The 21,052-nt window shown below is 37.6% G+C and overlaps 1 protein-coding gene across 4 annotated transcripts in view; it reads right to left on the reverse strand.

Moving 5' to 3' along the window:
- The window catches only part of SCAPER (S-phase cyclin A associated protein in the ER), a 600,702-nt gene that overhangs the window by 73,821 nt on the left and 505,829 nt on the right, over positions 1–21,052 (reverse strand). For all 4 annotated transcript variants that reach the window (XM_037833320.1, XM_037833321.1, XM_037833318.1 and 1 more), the window contains exon 26: positions 1,738–1,973. In XM_037833320.1, the coding sequence (XP_037689248.1) occupies positions 1,738–1,973 (236 nt within the window). The remainder of the gene's footprint in view (positions 1–1,737; positions 1,974–21,052) is intronic.

The following is a 21,052-nucleotide window of genomic DNA, read 5'->3' on the forward strand; positions in this document are numbered from 1 at the left end:
CAGCTACCCCTATTCTTTAGAACCTAAAAAGGGTTGTCTAAAGTGTGCGTAAGAGTGCCCACCAGAGTGACCTCTCGGCTCCTTTTGGAATCTCTCTGCTACTGAAGCTTATTTCATTTCCTTTCACATCCCCCTGTTGGTCAAGAAGATGTTCTCCGTCCCATGATGCCAGGTCTGCATTCCTCCCCGGGAGTCATATTCCACTCAACTATTCTTTTTAAGTCAAATGAATTATTCTGTTTGGCAGATTATTACTGCTGTTTATTAAAAAAAATTTCTAAAATTTAAAATTTTAAAAATTTCCTTCCTTTAAGAAGCATCTGGTAACTATAATACTATATATGGGAACATATGTACTTTCCTCCGGAAGGCCCACTGGAATTGTACTGAAGCATTTGGCTGGGCCTTCTGCCTCATCACAGCTGAGGCATGCAGCTGAGCTGTATGGATAAGAATGCAGGCTTACTGTATCACAGGGTAGCCCAAGGGACAATGCCGGGACACAATGGTATTCATCAACAGAGAGCACTAGGTTCTACAGTGGCCATAAGGACATGGGGAAATTGAATGGGATCAAGCAACTGAGAGAAAGGCCACGGAGGGTAAAAGTCAAGTGCTGTAAGATAAATGGTTGTGGACCCAAAGGTCCTATGCTCTCCACCAATAAATAAGCTTGGGGAAAGAGGGCAGGCAGATGGAAGGAGTAAGTGAACAAAGTAATCAAGGGTAAGAAAGATATTGAATTAAACAACTGTTCCCCGGAAAGTACTAGAAGAAACCAGAGGAGTTTTATGGACTGTGAAAGAAGCAAATGCCGAGGAGGGCATTCTCTTCTTCCTTTTAACCTAGCTTCAGACAGCAACAAACTGCATAGATTTTGGGAGCCAGAGATCAGTGCAGACCACAGAAGAGTTGGTGATAAGTGCAAGAGGTAACTGATTAATACCAGATGAAACCCTGTTGGGAAATTAAATGTCCTGCCTGACTTAAAATTCATGAGGGAAAAAGATTCAGGTGCCAGAGGAGGAGTAAATTTCTCTGCAGAAAGGGTGACCTTAGAAGGAAGCAGGGCTAACCTTCAACAGGTGTCAGAAATTTGCACATCTGTGCAGTAGAAAGCATACAGGTGTTGGGAGTGTAGCTAGACTTGAGTTTTGGTCTCAGTTCTCCTAAATACTTTTTACTTATTTATTACATAATCCTGGGGAAGGAAACCTCTTTGAGCCTCAATTTCCTCATCTACAAAGTTTAAATTAGAAAACCTACCCTCATAGAGCAAAAGTAAGGCTTAACGCCTCTTCTGAAAAGTAAGGGATGCTCCATAAATGGTAGTTATTATTTTTTTAAGCCTGAACCAAATTCATAACGAGAAATGGCCTGAGATAAAGATCTCAGAAATCTCTTGAGTTGGAAAGGGTTTATAATAAAAACGCTGTAAAAGCTTGGACACTACATATTCTAATACCAAATATCTAAATATGAAGAATGACAGCTGACCTCTAACTATGGTGTTTTTCATGAATAAGATTTTCCTTCTCTACAAAATGTGGTATAGTCTCTATTTTGAATTGTGGATGAGACTGTGAGAAACACTGCAATAATACGGGTCCTGAGATTTAAACTGTTTATATAAATATATATACTATGTATATGTATATGTGTGTATATATATATATATATATATATATTTTTTTTTTTTTTTAAGAAATAAAGTTTTAAGAAGTCAAACAATTTTACCTGATGAGGTCCTGAACTCGACTGTTAAAAGTATCACCACCTTGTGGAGGTTTGTTTTTCATTTCCTGTGCAGATATTTTTGGTGTAGCTGGCCGGCTGGTTCCATCTGGTCGATTGGCAATTAGGCAGCCAAAAACCATAGCACTGACTTTGAGAAGTCCAGTTATCAAGCTTTCAAATACTTGCTTGTTTGTATTTCTTCCCAAAATAGCATTATTTTCATCTGGAACATAAGCCTAGATTTAAAAAAAAAGGACATAATTGAGTTTTAATAAAACCATCAAAATTGGACAGAAATGATTTGGGAAATTTCTGGAATCATAAATAATTCTGAAATTCTATAGGTGGCAATCTGAAATGTTCACGAGTATGGACTTTGAAGTTGGATTGCTGAGATCAAATTCAGCTTTGCCCTCACTAGCTGGGTGACCTTGGGCAGGTTACTACTTCTAAGTTCCAGTTTTGTCATCTATAAAACAGGGACAATGAGAAATCACAGGGTAGTTGTGAGGATTAAATGAGTTAATGCACATAAAAAGCTTATTAGCACATGCTTGGGCACACAGTAAGTGTTCAATAAATATTTACTCAATTGAAATACATATTAACTCAAACAACAAACTAATTGGTAAACTGACAGCACTGATTTTTGTCAAAGTGAGTTTTAAAAATATCTAATCTAAATTCCTCTATTAGGATGAAATTTGCATTTCTTATTGTAAAATGTCAAGAGTTCATTTCCTAGTAAATAGGATCACATTCAGCTCTTTTTATATAGTTTACAGGAAGTAATGTGGTTGTTAAAACTTGGAGCCTGGAGCCAGAACCTGGGTTTGGGTTCTGGCTTTCAAGTTATATGACTGTAGACAAGTTCCTTAGCCTCACTGTGCCTCATCTATGACGTAGGGAGTAACCCTATCCTATGGGGATAATCATGTTATCTATCTCATAGGATTACAGGGAATTTAAAATGAACCAATACATGTAAAACACTTTCAACAGGGTCTGGCACATAGGTAAGCCCCATAGAAATGCTATCTGCTACTACTCTTATCAAAGCTACTACTATTACCAGGAGTAAATGTTGCTGTGTATGAACACTGACTCTCACGCAGAAGGATGAGTAGAAGTACAATGGCTAGATATGGAGTCACCAGGCTGGGAGCTCTGGGAATCAGCCTGAGATACTGTCTACATGAGGCTCGCTCTTCCTAGGTAGAAGAGCGTCTGCCTCCTGAAGGCCTCACTTCCATGAAAGGGGCAGAGACAGTAAGCTAAGAGTGGGAGGGAAGGAGATCTGGACTTGGAAGCAGACAGCACTGTATTCAAGTTCATTTCTCCCCACAGATCATATAAAATTAAATTATTAAAATAATTTCGCATCTCCAAGCCTTGATTTCTGTATCTGTCTCCAAGGACTATGTGAAGTTCAAATAAGAAGATGAATGGGAAAATACTTGGTAAACTATTACATTCCACAAATGTAGTTACTTAGAACCAGTCTTTTCCTCATTTTCATTCGTTAGCTGCACCAGTTCTATCAAAAACTAGAGGAATAAACAATCACTTGGATCTGAAAAGAGGCTCTTTATAAACATAAACAGCCCCTCCATTCTCTCCCTCTCCCTCTCCCTCCCCTCTTTCTCTCCCACTCTCTCTATTTTCACTTTCCTTGAAAGTCATTTTTCTGAGAATAGCCTTGTTTAAGACTGGTGACCATAAGTCACTCTGCAGGATGTGCTCCAGTTACTAAAGTTCCTTCTGAAACTGTAATAGTTATAAACAATCACACAAATCTCTGGATTATGGCTGGTATAACCTAGTGATTTCTGAATACAGAAGGTACTTGGATTTGAACCCAGGATTTCTATATATGTCAGGATGAGCTAGATTATGCTCCAGTGATATATCCCTCAAAAACTTCAGTGGCTTCAAACAACAAAGCTTTATTTCTCATTCAAATGACATGTCCGCCATAGGCTGGATGTGGGCTGTGCTCTGCATCATGACTGTCCTAACCCAGGAACCTGAGTGACAGAGCAGCCACCATCCAGAGTAGCACTGCCCAACAGAAATTTCTGGGATGATCAAAATGTCTCAACCTGCACTGACCTATATTTGCTACTAATCACAAAGGGCTATTGAAGACTTGAAATGTTGTTAGTGTACAGATGGACTGAACTTTTAACTTTATTAATTTTAACTAATTTTAATTAAAATAGTAACATGTGGCTAGTAGCTAGAGCCCTTCAAAGTGGCAGTAAGGAAAATAGATCTTTGGAGGGTGTTGCATCAACATTAAACATTCCAGCTGTAACTGACACATATCACTTTTGCTTACAACTCTTTGGCAGTCATATTCCAACCTAACCACAAGGGAGTCAGGAAGTGCCATCCTACCTACCATGTACTTGGAAAGAGGAGAACAAGGACATTTGGTTCACTGTACTGCTGATTGCACAGTAATATTCATTGTTTCTTCCATTATGACTATCAAACATTATTCACAGCTAAGCTATTTAATAAATGATGGCTGTATTTGATAGTTTCTAGCTCAAATGTTTGGTTTCACTGAGACAATAATTTTTTTTCATTTGCTGGACTTACTAGTTATGTATCATTAATTCATCCTCATTTTTTCTGACTAAAGTGAAACTTCCTCTCAACAAGTTCAAATACATCTGGGATTGTTGATCTCCCCCGTGCCCCACCCCACTCCACTCGCCCCAAATGGAGACATTCTTCCTGCTCTATTCTGCACTGGTTACCCTCCTATACAGCCCTGATCTTGATGTCCTAAGAATTCCTTTTACTTCTCCTCTGTGTTAGTCACTTATTTCTGGATCTTTCCCCCTATATAATTCTTTCATTTTCCTGCAGCAATTTCTTAAGTGCATGGGAAGGAAAATCTTTTGAAATTGTGTGTCTGAAAATATCGTTATTCCATCCTTACACTTGACTGATAGTTTGGCTGGATATAGAATTCTTGGTTGGAACTCATTTTCCTCCAGAGTTTTAAATGACTGCTCCATTGATTTCCACCTCAATCTAATTCCTGATGTTTTTGTATATGACCTGTTTTGTCCTCTCTGGAAACTTCTAGGAACATATTATTCCTGATTTCTTGTGCTTTCATTCATACTGCTAAAACTCAGTGTCCTTTTCATGTGTTTCATTTCTGGGAAAATTTCTTGAATTATTTCTTTGCCAGTTTCTTCCTATTCATTTTTTGTTGGACTTTGGATCTGGAATGGGTCTCCAATTTTCTTACATTTTTTCTCTTACTTTTCTTTTCTTTTTCTTTTGTCCTACTTCTTTGGAGATTTCCTTAACTTTATTTTCTAGTCCTTCTACTGAGTTTTTTATTTCACCAAGTATATTTTTAATTTTTTCAAGAGCTTTTTTGGGTTCTCTGTGTGTTTTCTTTTCATAGTATCTTATTGTTTCATGTATGCAATATCTTCTCTGTGATATTATAATTTTTAAAGATTTTCTTTTGTTCCTTGCATGATCTCTGTTTCCTTTGAGTTCTTTTTCTTTCAGGTTGGAGGCTTTCCTCAAATGAGTGGTAATTTTTGGCTCTCTTCCTCCTGCTAGTTTAGGTTTTAGCTTCCAGGCAATTGCTTTTCAATCATGCTTTCCAGATTAAAAAATATTTGCTTTCCTTTCACTCTCATTCTTTTTGTCTTTGTGGGTTTATGACATTATTTACTTTAATATTACTGGAGCCTCAGGACAGAGAGAATGTAAACTTATGTGTTTAATCCGCCACATTTTAAAATTAACTCAACCAATCCTCTAAAGACATAAATTTCTTTTTCTTTTGCATGCTACAAAAAGAATGTTAAGTAATACATTTCTGGGTAATGTCAGGGTTCTTGATTTTCAGAAATTTTCATATTTCTTTCTTTTCAAGAATCTCATATTGCTTTTCATCATGAAGTATTTCAAATAAAACTCTGTGCATGAATGCATGTATATGTGTATTTAGCAAACTTTCATCTATCTAGAAGGATTTTATCCAGTAATTGCATCTTTTAAGGCTGCAGTTGAGAATCAAAAAGAAATAAAAAAGATGTCTGACATCAACATTTAATGTCGTTTATTTATTCACTCATTCTAACATTTGAGTATCTATTAATACATGTACAAGGCTTTCATTCGGACCCTAGAAACTCTGATTTTACAAACAATTTTAACAGCTATGGTTTCTTGGCTTATAAGAGAACAGAAAGAACAATACAGCAGAGCAAAGTGGTGAGGCAGGCACATTGTTAGTAGTAAGATGTGACACCAATTCTGGAAGCACAAGAAAAGACAGACATAACAACTCAAAAGGCACTATAACGTAGGGAGTTAGACTCACTTACCATTATTTCCTCCGAAATTATTATTTAATACAAATCAGTGTAAATTCTTATGTTCAAAATTACAACCTTCTGAAGAAAAAGTTACTTTATGAGCCATACTTATGGGGGGGGGGATGAAAACAAACATTTATTAGGTTTCTCTACTATGCCAGGTGCTTAAATACTTTACTTATATAATCTCCTTTACTTTTTCAAAATTTTTAAATTTTATTACCATATATACAACTGAACATTACCCTTTTAATCACATTCAGATATCTATTCCAGTTCTGTTAATTACATTCACAATGTTGTACTATCATCCATTATCAAAACATTTCCATCATTCCAAACAGGAACTCTGTACATTACTTGACTTACCATTCCCTATCCCCATCCCATCCCCTGGTAAGCTTTATTTTAGATTCTGACTCTATGAGTTAGCGTAATATAATTATTTCATATCAGTGAGATCATACAATATTTGTCCTTTTGTGTCTGGTTTATTTCACGCAACATGTTTCTTCAAGTTTCATCCATGTTGTCACATGTATCAGAACTTCATTCCTTTTTAATGCTGAATAATTCTCCATTATATGTATATACCACATTTTCTTTATCCACTCATTGGTTTATGGACACTTGGGTGGCTTCCATCTTTTGGCAATTGTGAATAATGCTGCCATGAACATCAGTATGTAAATATCTGTTTGAGTACCTGCTTCCAATTCTTTTGGGTATATATCTACAGTAGGATTGCTGCATCATATGGCAATTATATATTTAACTTTCTGAGGAACTACCAAACTCATCCACAGTGGCTGTACCATTTTACATTGTCACCAGCAATGAATGAGAGTCTTAAAAATTCTCTCCATCCTCTCCAGCACTTGTAACTTTCCATTTTAAAAAAAATTGTAGCCATTCTAGTGGGTGTGAAATGGTATCTTGTGGTTTTGAGATGCATTTCCTTAATGACTAATGATGTTGAACATCTTTTCATGTGCTTTTTAGGCCACTAGTATATCTTCTCTGGAGAGATGTCTATTCAAGGCTTTTGCCCAAATTTTAATTGGGTGTTTTTTTGTTGTTGAGTTGAAGGATTTCTTTATATATTCTGCATACTAAACCCTTATCAAATATGTGGTTTCCAAATATTTTCTCCCATTGTGTAGGCAGTCATTTTACTTTCATGATAAAGTTCTCTGAGGTACAAAAGTTTTTAATATTGATGAAGTACTATTTATATATTCTTTTCTTTTGTTGCTTGTGCTTGAGGTAAAAAGTCTAAGAAACCATTGGACCTAACACAAGGTCCTGAAGATGCTTTCCTATGTTTTCTTCCAGGAGTTTTGTGGTTTTCATTCTTCTCTTTAGGTCTTTGTCCATTTTGAGTTGATTTTTGCATAAGGCCTGAGGAGGCAGGAGTCCTCCTTTCTTTTGTAAACAGACATCCAGCTTTCCCAGCACCATTTGTTGAACAGACTATTCTTTCCCAACCGAGTGGCCTCTGTTCCCTTGCCAAGAATCAGATGGACATACATTGGCTTTGGGACCAGGTCATAGGAAAGGTCTCATGCTTAAAGGACAGTGAAGAAATTGTTTTTGGATGCTGCAGAAAACAGGGTTTTAAAATTAACGCAATTTAAATAACAAGAAAAATACTTGGCAAAACTGTTGCCTAGGGTGATACAGGAGGTAAAAAAGGTATGGAATGAAAGCCTGGATATGGCTAAGGGGATTTCCAGGCAAAATAATGGAAAAGCTGGCTTGTTTAAAGTAGAATTAGAGGAAATATAAAGGAGCCAGACTTTGCTGCTGGGTTCACATATATAAATTACTATGTAATTTCATTTTTTTAAACAAGGGGTTTTATTTCACTGATAATAAAAATCTCATAATGAAATGTAAAAAAAGTCATTCTGTCATAAATAAGTTATTAATCAAGAAATATGATTATTAAATAAATATGTACAATTATTATACTAAAAAAATCAGTTGGCCATAAAAGTGAGGACTGATTTCTGAACTCTCAATTCTATTCCACTGGTCTATATGTCTGTCCTTGTGCCAGTCCCATGCTGTTTTGATTACTGTGGCTTTGTAATAAGATTTAAGATCAGGAAGCGAGTCCTCCAACTTCATTCTTCTTTTTCAAGATGGCTTTGGCTATCCAGGAAGCCTCACCGATCCATATAATTTTTTTTTTAATAAAACATTTATGATGGTTAGGTTCATATGTCAACTTGGCCAGGTGATGGTACCCATGTGTCTGGTCAAGCAAGCACTGGCCTAACCACTGCTGCAAGGACATTTGTGGCTCCTTGATAAACCAGAAGGCTGGTTTGTTAAATCATCAGTCAATTGGCTGCAGCTGTGACTGATGACATCAACGAACGACGTCTTCCACATGAGAGAATGCAGTCAGCTGGATTTAATCCAAACAGTTGAAGACTTTTAAGCAAGACAGATAGAGGACCTTTACCTCTTCTTCGGCTGACCAGCAAAGCATTTCCTGAGAAGTTTGTCGAAGTTGCCAGTTCATTTCCTGAGGAGTTCATCAAACATGTTCATTGAAGTTGCCAGTTCGCTGCCTGAGGAGTTCATCGAACATCTTCATTGGAGTTGCCAGTTTGCTGCCTGCTCTAAGGAATTTGGACTTGTGGATACCCACAGTGCGTGAGACACTTTTATAAATTTTGTATTTATAGATATCTCTTGTTGACTCTGTTTCCCTAGAGAATCCTAACTAATACAACATTTATTTTTACATTTTCACAGAGTTCACATTAGTGGTAACATATAATATCTTTCTTTTTGTGTCTAGCTTATATCATGTAGCATTATGTAGTCAAGGTTCATCCATGTTGTCATATGTTTCACGACCTCATTCCTTCTTACTGCTGTGTAGTATTCCATTGTGTGTATATACCATATTTTGTTTATCCACTCATCTGTTGAAGGACATTTGGATTGTTTCCATCTCTTGCCAATTGTAAATAATGCTATGAACACTGGTGGGCAAATATCTGTTCATGTCACTGCTTTCACATCTTCTGTGTATATACCAAGAAGTGTAACTGCCAGATCGTAGGATAACTCAATATCTAGTTTTCTAAGGAACCGCCAGACTATCCTCCAGAGTGGCTGTACCATTATACAGTCCCACCAGTAATGAATAAGAGTTCCAATTTCTCCACATCCTCTCCAGCATTTGTAGGCTGTCTGTTTAATGGCAGCCAATCTAATTGACATGAGATGATATCTCACATGGTCTTAATTTGCATCTCCCTAATAGCTAGTGAAGATGAACATTTTTTCATGTGTTTTTTTAGCCATTAGTATTTCCTCTTCAGAGAAATGTCTTTTCATATTTTTTTGCCCATTTTATAATTGGGTTGTTTGTACTGTCATTGAGTTGTAGGATTTCTTTACATATGCAAGATATCAGTCTTTTATCAGATACATAGTTTCCAAATACTTTTTCCCATTGAGTTGGCTGCCTCTTCACCTTTTTGACAAATTCCTTTGAGGTACAGAAGCTTTTAATTCTGAGGAGTTCCCATTTATCTGTTTTATCTTTCATTGCTTGCACTTTGGGTGTGAGGTCTAAGAAGTGACCTCCTAATACAAGGTCTTGAAAATGTTTCCCTACATTATCTTCTAGGAGTTTTATGGTACTGTCTCTTATATTTAGGTCTTTGATCCAATTTGAGTTAATTTTTGTGTAGGGTGTGAAGTAGGGGTCTTCTTTCATTCCATCCATATAAATTTGATGATTGGCTTATCTGTTTCTGCAAAAAAGGTTGCTAGAATTTTACTGGGATTGCTTTAAATCAAAAATCTTTTTGGGTAGGATTTGACATCTTAATGTTTAGTCTTCCAATCTATGAATTCAGAATATCCTTCTGTTTATTTAGGTCTTGTTTTTTTTTTAGTAATGTTTTGTAGTTTTCTGTGTACAAGTCCTTTACATCCTTAGTATGATTTATTCCTATGCATTTATATTTTTTTGTTGCTATTCTAAATAGAATTTTCATTTTGATTTCTTCTGACTATTCATTGCATGTGTATAGAAAAACTACTGATTTTTGGGTGTTGATCTTGTACCACACCACTTTGCTGAATTCATTTATTAGCTCTAGGAGGTTTGCTGTGGACCTTTCAGGACTATCTGTATATAGGATCATGTCATCTGCAAAAAGGGAAAATTTTTCTTTTGCCTTTCTAATTTGTATGCCTTTGATTTCTTTTTTCTTGCCTAATTGCTTTGGATGGAACTTCTAGTACAATGCTGAGTAGTGACAGTGGGCATCAGTGTCTTGTTCCTGATCCTGGAGGGAAAGCTTTCAGTCCTTCACCATTAAGTATGATGTTAGCTGTGGGCTTTTCATATACACTCTTTATGATGTTGAGGAAGCTTTCTTCTCTTTCTAGTGTTCTAAGTGTTTTTATCAAGAAGGGGTGCTAGATTTTGATACATGCTTTTCTACATTGATTGAGATGATCATATGGCTTCTTCCCCATCATTCTGTTAATATAGTTTATTGCATTACTTCATTTTCCTATTTTGAACCACCCTTGCATACCTGTATGTTCCAGTGTGCTAATGCTGCCATTATGAAAAATACCAGAAATGGATTGGCTTTTATAAAGGGGGTTTATTTGGTTACAAAGTTACAGTCTTAAGGCCATAAAAGTGTCCAAGCTAAAGTATCAACAATAGGGTACGTTCACAGAATGGCCAATGGCATCTGGAACACCTCTGTTGTTTGGGAGGGCATGTGGCTGGCATCTTCTTCATTTGCTCCCAGGTTGTATTTCAAAATGGCTTTCTCCAAAATGTCAGCATCAGCTTTCAACAGCTGTCTTCAAGACATCTCTCTTGGCTGCAGCACCAGCTCTTTCTGTCTAAGCACTTATAGGGCTCCAGTGATTTAATTAAGACTCATGATGAATGGGTGGGGTCACACCTCCATGGAAACAATCCAATCAAAGGTATTACCTATAGTTGGGTGGGTCACATCTCCATGGAAACAAACTAATCCAAAGATTCCAACCTAATCAACACCAATATCTCTGCTCCCACAAGACTGCATTAAAGAACATGGCATTTTGGGGGACATAATACATACAAACCGGCACACTGGGAAAAATCCCACTTGTTCATGGTGTCTAATTCTTTTAATGGGCTGCTGGATTTGGTTTGCTAGCATCTATGTTCATAGGAGATATTGGCTTGTAATTTTCTTTTCTTGTGGTATCTTTATCTGGCTTTGGTATGAGAGTGATGGTGGTCTTGTAGAATGAATTAGGGAGTGCTTCTTCCTCTTCAATTTTCTGGAAGAGTTTATGCAGAATTGGAGTTAAACCTTTTTGGAATGTTTGGTAAAACTCCCCTGTGAAGCCACCTGACCCTTGGATTTTCTTTGTTGGGAGGTATTTGATTACTAATTTAATCTCTTTACTAGTAATTTGTTTGTCATGATCTTTGATTTTTCCTTAAGTCAGTGCAGGTAGTTTGTGTGTTTCTAAGAATTTGTTCATTTAGTCTAAATTTTCTAATGTATTGGCATACAGTTGTTCATAGGATACTATTGTAATCTTTTTATTTCACTGGGGTCGGTAGCAATGTCCTCCTTTTCATTTTTGATTTTCCTTATTTGTACCCACTCTTTTTTTCTTCACCAGTCTTGCTAAAGAACCAACTTTTGTTTTTGTTGATTCTCTCTACTGTTTTTCTTTAATTCTCTATTTCATTTATCTTCATTCTAATCATTGTTATTTCCTTTCCTCTGCTCACTTTAGGTTTAGTTTGCTCTTCATTTTCTAGCTCTTCTGGTTTTGAGGTTAGGTCTCTGATTTGAAGTCTTTATTCATTTTAAAAATAAGCATTTAGAGTCATAAATTTTCCTCTCAGCATTGCCTTTGCTGCATCCCATCAGATTTGGTATGCTGGACCTCCATTTTCATTCACCTCAAGATATTTCCTAATTTCCCTTGTGATTTCCTCTTTAACCAACATATTTGTGAATTTTCCATTTCTTCCTCTCCTATTGATGTCTAGCTTCATTCCGTTGTGGTTGGAGGAAATATATTGTACAATTTCAATATTTTCAAATTTATTGAGACTTGATTTGTTACCTAAGATATGGTCTATCCTGGAGAATAAGCCATGTGCACTCAAGAATGTGTACTCTGTTTTTGGGTGAAGTGTTCTATGTATGTCTGTTAGGTCTAGTTGATTTAGAGTACCATTCAAGTCTTGTATTTGCTTATTCATCTTCTGACCAGATACTTTATCCATTATTGTTAGTGGTGTATTAAAGTCTCCTAATATTAATATAGAACTGTTAATTTCTCCCTTCAAATCTGTCAGTATTTGCTTCATATATTTTGGAGCCCTGTTATTAGGTGCATATATAATTATAATTGTTACATCTTTTGGTTGAATTGACCCAATTATCAATATTTAATGACTGTCTTGGTCCCTCCTCTTTATGACTTAAAGTCTAATTTATCTGATATTAGCATAGCTAAAACCTCTCTCTCTTTCGATTAGTACTTGCATAGTATATTTTTTCCATCTTGTCACTTTCAACCTACTTTTGTCTTTGTACTTAAGGTGAATCTCTTGCAGAATACATATACTAGGGTATGCTTTTTTATCCATACTGTCAACCTCTGCCTTTTGACTGGAGAGTTTAATCCATTTACGTTTTTTTTTTTTAAATCTTCATTTCATTGAGATATATTCACATACCATGCAGTCATACAAAACAAATCGTACATTCGACTGTTCACAGTACCATTACATAGTTGTACATTCATCATGTAAATCAATCCCTGACACCTTCATTAGCACACAAACAAAATAACAAGAATAATAATTACAGTGAAAAAGAGCAATTAAAGTAAAAAAGAACACTGGGTGCCTTTGTCTGTCTGTTTGTTTGTTTGTTTCCTTCCTCTATTTTTCTACTCATCCATCCATAAACTAGACAAAGGGGAGTGTGGTCCTTATGGCTTTCCCAATCCCATTGTCACCCCACATAAGCTACATTTTTATACAATTGTCTTCGAGATTCATGGGTTCTGGGTTGTAGTTTGATAGTTTCAGGTATCCACCACCAGCTACCCCAATTCTTTAGAACCTAAAAAAGGTTGTCTAAATTGTGCGTAAGAGTGCCCACCAGAGTGACCTCTCAGCTCTTGTTGGTATCTCTCTGCCACTGAAGCTTATTTCATTTCCTTTCACATCCCTCTTTTGGTCAAGAAGATGTTCTCGATCCCACGATGCTGGGTCTACATTCCTCTCCGGAAGTCATATTCCATGTTGCCAGGGAGATTCACTCCCCTGAGTGTCTGATCCCACGAAGAGGGGAGGGCAGTGATTTCACCTTTTAAGTTAGCTTAGGTAGAGAGAGAGGGCCACATCTGAGCAACAAAGAGGCATTTGGGAGGAGGCTCTTAGGCACAATTATAGGGAGGCCTAGCCTCTCCTTTGCAGCAACAGTCTTCCCAAGGGTAAATCCTGTGGTAGATGGCTCAACCCATCAAACCACCAGTCCCCTATGTCTGTGGTCATGTTAGCAATCATCGAGGTGAGGTAGGCCAATACCCCTGCATTCTCCACAGGCTCCTCAAGGGGGCTCTACATATTTTTTTCCTTGTTTTTTTTTAACTTTTTTTTTTTAAATCAACTATACGAAGAAATATTATATGCTACCACTAATGTGAACTTTGAAAAATGTAAAACAAATGGTTTATAATGTAGAATGTAGGGGAACTAGCAATAGAGAGCAATTAAGGAAGGGGGAACAATAACAAGGGAGTAAGAAAAAGACAACCTAAGATAACTACTTTACTTCCAACATGTTCCTACTCTACCCCAAGAAAGTTACCTAACATAGCAACATTTCTGTGAACTTGTTCCTACTATACCCATCAGAAATTAACAGACCATAGTCATTCCTGGGCATTTCCAGAACGTTAAATTTACCCATGATAGCTTATCTGTTCTTGGATTATTGTTCCCCCTTCCTTAATTGTTCTCTATTGCTAGTTCCCCTACGTTCTACATTATAAACCATTTGTTTTACATTTTTCAAGGCTCACATTAGTGGCAGCATATAATATTTCTCTTTTGGTGCCTGGCTTATTTCGCTCAGCATTATGTCTTCAAGGTTCATCCATGTTGTCACGTTTCACGAGATCGTTCCTTCTTACTGCCGTGTAGTAGTCCATCGTGCGTGTATGCCACATTTTATTTATCCACTCATCTGTTGAAGGACATCTGGGTTGTTTCCATCTCTTGGCAATTATGTATAATGCCGCTATGAGCATTGGCGTGCAGATATCTGTTCGTGTCACTGCTTTCCGATATTCCAGGTATATACCGAGAAGTGCAATCGCTGGATCGAACGGTAACTCTGTATCTAGTTTTCTAAGGAACTGCCAGACTGACTTCCAGAGTGGCTGAACCATTATACAGTCCCACCAACAATGAATAAGAGTTCCAATTTCTCCACATCCTCTCCAGCATTTGTAGTTTCCTGTTTGTTTAATGGAAGCCATTCTAATCGGTCTGAGATGGTATCCCATTGTGGTCTTAATTTGCATCTCTCTAATAGCTAGTGAAGCTGAACATTTTTTCATGTGTTTCTTGGCCATTTGTATTTCCTCTTCAGAGAACTGTCTTTTCATATCTTTTGCCCATTTTATAATTGGGCTGTTGGTACTATTGTCATTGAGTTACAGGATTTCTTTATATATGCAAGATATCAGTCTTTTGTCAGACACATGGTTTCCAAAAATTTTTTCCCATTGAGTTAGCTGCCTCTTTACCTTTTTGAGAAATTCCTTTGAGGTGCAGAAACTTCTAAGCTTGAGAAGTTCCCATTTATCTATTTTCTCTTTTGTTGCTTGTGCTGCGGGTGTAAAGTCTAGGAAGTGGCCGCCTAATACAAGGTCTTGAAGATGTTTTCCTACATTATCTTCTAGGAGTTTTATGGTACTTTCTTTTATATTGAGATCTTTCGTTCCTTTTGAGTTAATTTTTGTGTAGGGTGTGAGGTAGGGGTCCTCTTTCATTCTTTTGGATATGGATATCCAACTCTCCCAGCCTCATTTGTTGAAAAGACCATTATGACCCAGTTCAGTGACTTTGGGGGCCTTATCAAAGATCAGTCGGCCATAGATCTGGGGGTCTATCTCCGAATTCTCAATTCGATTCCCTTGATCTATATGTCTATCTTTGTGCCAGTACCATGGTGTTTTGGCAACTGTGACTTTATAATAAGCTTCAAAGTCAGGGAGTGTAAGTCCTCCCACTTTGTTTTTCTTTTTTAGAGTGTCTTTAGCAATTCGAGGCATCTTCCCTTTCCAAATAAATTTGCTAACTAGCTTTTCCAAGTCTGCAAAGTAGGTTGTTGGAATTTTGATTGGGATTGCATTAAATCTGTAGATGAGTTTGGGTAGAATTGACATCTTAATGACATTTAGCCTTCCTATCCATGAACATGGAATATTTTTTCATCTTTTAAGGTCCCCTTCTATTTCTTTTAGTAGAGTTATGTAGTTCTCTTTGTATAGGTCTTTTACATCTTTGGTTAAGTTTATTCCTAGGTACTTGATTTTTTTAGTTGCTATTGAAAATGGTATCTTTTTCTTGAGTGTCTCTTCAGTTTGTTCATTTCTAGAAACATTATTGACTTATGTGCATTAATCTTGTATCCCGCTAGTTTGCTAAATTTGTTTATTAGCTCTAGAAGCTGTATTGTTGATTTCTCAGGGTTTTCCAGATATAAAATCATATCATCTGCAAACAATGACAGTTTTACTTCTTCTTTTCCAATCTGGATGCCTTTTATTTCTTTGTCTTGCCGGATTGCCCTGGCTAGCACTTCCAGCACAGTGTTGAATAACAATGGTGATAGCGGGCATCCTTGTCTTGTTCCTGATCTTAGAGGGAAGGCTTTCAGTCTCTCACCATTGAGGACTATGCTGGCTGTGGGTTTTTCATATATGCTCTTTATCATGTTGAGGAAGTTTCCTTCGATTCCTACCTTTTGAAGTGTTTTTATCAAAAATGGATGTTGGATTTTGTCAAATGCTTTTTCAGCATCTATTGAGATGATCAATTGATTTTTCCCTTTCGAATTGTTAATGTGTTGTAATACATTGATTGATTTTCTTATGCTGAACCATCCTTGCATGCCTGGAATGAGCCCCACTTGGTCATGGTGTATGATTTTTTTAATGTGTCTTTGGATTTGATTTGCAAGTATTTTGTTGAGGATTTTTGCATCTATATTCATTAGGGAGATTGGCCGGTAGTTTTCCTTTTTTGTAGCATCTTTGCCTGGTTTTGGTATTAGATTGATGTTAGCTTCATAAAATGAGTTAGGTAGTGTTCCATTTTCTTCAATGTTTTGAAAGAGTTTAAGTTAAGACTGGTGTCAGTTCTTTCTGGGAAGTTTGGTAGAATCCCCCTGTGAAGCCATCTGGCCCTGGGCATTTATTTGTGGGAAGATTTTTGATGACTGGATCTCTTTGCTTGTGATGGGTTGGTTGAGGTCTTCTATTTCTTCTCTGGTCAGTCTAGGTTGTTCATATGTTTCCAGGAAATTGTCCATTTCCTCTACATTATCTAGTTTGTTGCCATACAGTTGTTCATAGTATCCTCTTATAATTTTTTAAATTTCTTTGGGATCTGCAGTTATGTCACCCTTTTCATTCATTATTTTGTTTATATGGGTCTTCTCCCTTTTTGATTTTGTCAGTCTAGCTAGGGGCTTGTCAATCTTGTTGATCTTCTCAAAGAACCAACTTTTGGTGATATTTATCCTCTCTATTGTTTTTTTTTTGTTCTCTATGTCATTTATTTCTGCTTTAATCCTTGTTATTTCTTTTCTTCTACTTGGTTTAGGATTGGTTTGCTGTTCATTTTATAGCTTCTTCAGTTGATCCATTAGTTCTTTGATTTTGGCTCTTTCTTCCTTTTTAATATATGCGTTTAGTGCTATAAATTTCCCCCTCAGTACTGCTTTTGCTGCATCCCATAGGTTTTGGTATGTTGTAGTCTCATTTTCATTCGTCTCTATATATTTAGCAATTTCTCTTGCTATTTCTTCTTTAACCCACTGATTGTTTAGGAGTGTGTTGTTTAACCTCCAGGTATTTGTGAATTTTCTAAGTCTCTGATGGTTATTGACTTCTAATTGTATTCCATTGTGGTCAGAGAATGTGCTTTGAATAATGTCAATCTTTTTAAATTTATTGAGCCTTGTTTTATGTGCCAGCATATGATCTATTCTGGAGAAAGTTCCGTGAGCACTAGAGAAGTATGTGTATCCTGGTGATTGGGGATGTAATGTTCTATATATGTCTGTTAAATCTAATTCATTTATCAGATTGTTTAGGTTTTCAATTTCCTTATTGGTCTTCTGTCTGGTTGATCTATCTATAGGAGAGAGTGATGTGTTGAAGTCTCCCACAATTATTGTGGAAACATCAATTGCTTCCTTTTGTTTTGCCAGTGTTTCTCTCATGTATTTTGTGGCACCTTGATTGGGTGCATAAACATTTATGATTGTTATTTCTTCTTGTTGAATTGCCTCTTTTATTAGTATGTAGTGGCCTTCTTTGTCTCTCAAAACATCCCTGAATTTGAAGTCTATTTTATCTGAGATTAATATTGCTACACCTGCTTTCTTTTGGCTGTAGCTTGCATGAAATATTTTTTTCCATCCTTTCACTTTCAATTTCTTTGTGTCCCTGTGTCTAAGATAAGTCTCTTGTATGCAACATATTGATGGTTCATTTTTTTAAATCCATTCTGCGAATGTATATCTTTTAATTGGGGAGTTTAATCTATTTACATTCAATGTTATAACCGTGAAGGCATTTCTTGAATCACCCATCTTATCCTTTGGTTTATGTTTGTCATATATATTTTTCCCCTCTATTAATATCCTTTAATGTACCCATACCGAATCTCTTTAGTGCTGAACCTTTCTCCAAGTCTCTCTCTCCTTTCTTTGTTTCTCTGTCTGTAGGTCTCCCTTTAGTATCTCCAGTAGGGCAGGTCTCTTGTTAGCAAATTCTCCCAGCATTTGTTTGTGAAAAATTAAAGCTCCCCCTCAAATTTGAAGGAGAGCTTTGCTGGATAAAATATTCTTGGTTGGAAATTTTTCTCACTCAGAATTTTAAATATGTCGTGCCACTGCCTTCTTGCCTCCATGGTGGCTGCTGAGTAGTCACTACTTAGTCTTATGCCATTTCCTTTGTATGTGGTGACTTGCTTTTCTCTTGCTGCTTTCAGAACTTGCTCCTTCTCTTCCGTGTTTGACAGTGTGATCAGAATATGTCTCAGAGTGGGTTTATTTGGATTTATTCTATTTGGAGCTCGCTGGGCATTTATGATTTGTGTATTTATGGTGTTCAGAAGATTTGGGAAGTTTTCTTTGAATACTCTTCCTAGACCTTTACCCTTTTCTTCCTCTTCTGGAACAACAATGAGTCTTATATTCGGACGTTTTATATTACCTATCATATCCCTGAGGTCCATTTCGATTTTTTCGATTTTTTTCCCCATTCTTTCTTTTGTGCTTTCATTATCCATTCTGTCATCTTCCAGGTCACTGACTCATTGTTCAACTTCCTCTAGTGTTGTACTATGAGTATCCAGAGTCTTTTTAATTTGGTCAACAGTTTCTTTAATTTCCATAAGATCATCTATTTTTTTATTTAGTCTTGCAATGTCTTCTTTATGCTCTTCTAGGGTCTTCTTGATATCCTTTGTATCCCATAGTATGGTCTCATTGTTCATCCTTAGTTCTTTGATTAGTTGCTCTAGGTACTGTGTCTCTTCTGATATTTTGGTTTGGGGGCTTGGGCTTGGGGTATCCATATCGTCTGGTTTTTTCATATGCTTTATAATTTTCTGTTGTTTTTGGCCTCTTGGCATTTGCTTAACTTGATAGGGTTCTTTTAGGATTTGTAGACCAACTGAAGTCCTTATGTGTAATTTATCAGATCTACAGCTTCGTGGAGTACACTTTCTCTAACTAACCAGCAGGTGGCGTCCACGAGCCACCTGTTCTCCACAAGCCAGTTCTCCCCTGCTTTGCCTTTGTGGTGAGTGGGGGAGTGAGTCTTGTGGGTTCCAATTGGTGTACCACGCTTGCGTGTGTAGTTGGTGTTGCCCGCCCTGTATATGGGGCATGTGTCTGGGTGGTCAGGGAGGGGGGGTGGCTCTAACAATCAAATCTCCCTGGTGTTCCTGGAGTTTTAAAGCTGCTGCAATAGTCTAATCCTTCAGTTCAGTCCTGCCACAGTTTGTCTCTGCCACTGACCCACAAGTCCTTGGTATTGGTGTATGACTCCTGAGACTTGCTAGTGGGTCCCTCTTCCAGGCCGTGCACCCCCTGGTCCTCTGTTGAGGGATGACTGTGCTATGTCACAGGTGAGTGCCGTCCCCCCAGGGTGGTTCTGGGCTTCTGGGCTGTGTAGGGAGGCTCCCAGTCTGCTGAAATGATGGCTGAATGGGGCTTTGTTAATTCACACTGCTCCACCTTCCCAACTCTGGGACAACCAGCTGAGGGTGTAGGGAAGGCTAACGTCCACGCCCAGTTTTGTGGCGTGTGTGTGTTATCTGAAGCACTTCCGTCACACTGGGTTGTCTGGGGCAGCTCTGGGCCATGGGGCTGGCAACGGGCACGAGTGTTTCCTGTCCACCAGGATGATGGCTGTGAGTGGACACCCCCCTTTTCTTGGGAAGTTGTGGTGTTTAGTGAATTTTCTCAGCCACTGGATTATTGCCTTTTGTCTCAGAGCTCTCTTAGTTCTGCTCTTGTCTTGACCTGCCCAAATTGCAAGTCTTCGAGGCTTTCTGTATTGGGCTTCTTAGAGTAATTGTTTTAGAAACAGAAAAGAAAAAGATTAAAAAAAAAAAAATCCCTCCTCGCAGGTCTAATGGGTTATTGAAATGCTAAGAGACAAAGCAATTAGGGCCATTAAGGAAAGTTCCAGGGGGCAGAGAGAACAGTTTTTCTTCAGGATTTGCATATGAGCCTCAGGGCCTGAGCTCTGCCCTTCCCCTTTCTATGTTCACCAGAACTCCAAAAATCCTCAGCTTTTATTTTGGAGCTTTTCTTGCTGTTTTTTGCTATGCCTGTCTCCTCTCTGATGGTCTGGCTGCTCTCAGATTGTCTGGTGTCTGGTCTCAGTCTATCTATGGTTGGAGTTTGGATCAGTAGAATAAGTTTCCGATAAGAACTGCCACTGTAGTTCTCCCTTCTCTTTCCCAGCGCTGACGGCCCCTCCTCCCACGGGACTGAGCCTGGCAGGGAGGGGCGCGGGTCCCCTGGCCACAGAAACTTACAGATTTCACTGATCTCAGCAGTTCGACGTGTTCATGAGTGTTGTATGAAGTATGCCCAAAGTCAAATTGCTCTGTGGTGTCCAGTCTACGCAGTTCCTGGCTTTCTACTTACTTTCCTGGAGGATTAACTAAAACACACAGCTCACCAATCCGCCATCTTGCCCTGCCTCTAATCCATTTACAATTAAAGTCACTACTGATAATGCAGGACTTTCTTCTGCCACTTTGCTATCTGGACTTTGTAAGTTTTATACCTTTTTTGTCCCTCAATTATTCTGTTCATGTCTACTTTTATAGTTATTTGACTTTTTTGTGTTGTACCCATATCGAATGACTTCTCTTCTATCTTGATATATTTTTCAACTATTTCACTTGTGGTTACCACTGGGTTTAAATTTAACAACATAAATATATAACAACTAAATCTGGTTTGATACCAACTTAACTTCAATAGCATATACTGATCTATACCCCTTTTCTGCCCCCCCCAACCTTTTTTTATACTTACTACCATTATGCATTTGCCTTTTAGCACCTGTAGGAAGTAAGAAGTGGAGTTACATACTAAACAATACAATTC

Source organism: Choloepus didactylus, chromosome 4 (assembly GCF_015220235.1).
Source record: "Choloepus didactylus isolate mChoDid1 chromosome 4, mChoDid1.pri, whole genome shotgun sequence".
Classification (NCBI taxonomy): domain Eukaryota; kingdom Metazoa; phylum Chordata; class Mammalia; order Pilosa; family Megalonychidae; genus Choloepus; species Choloepus didactylus.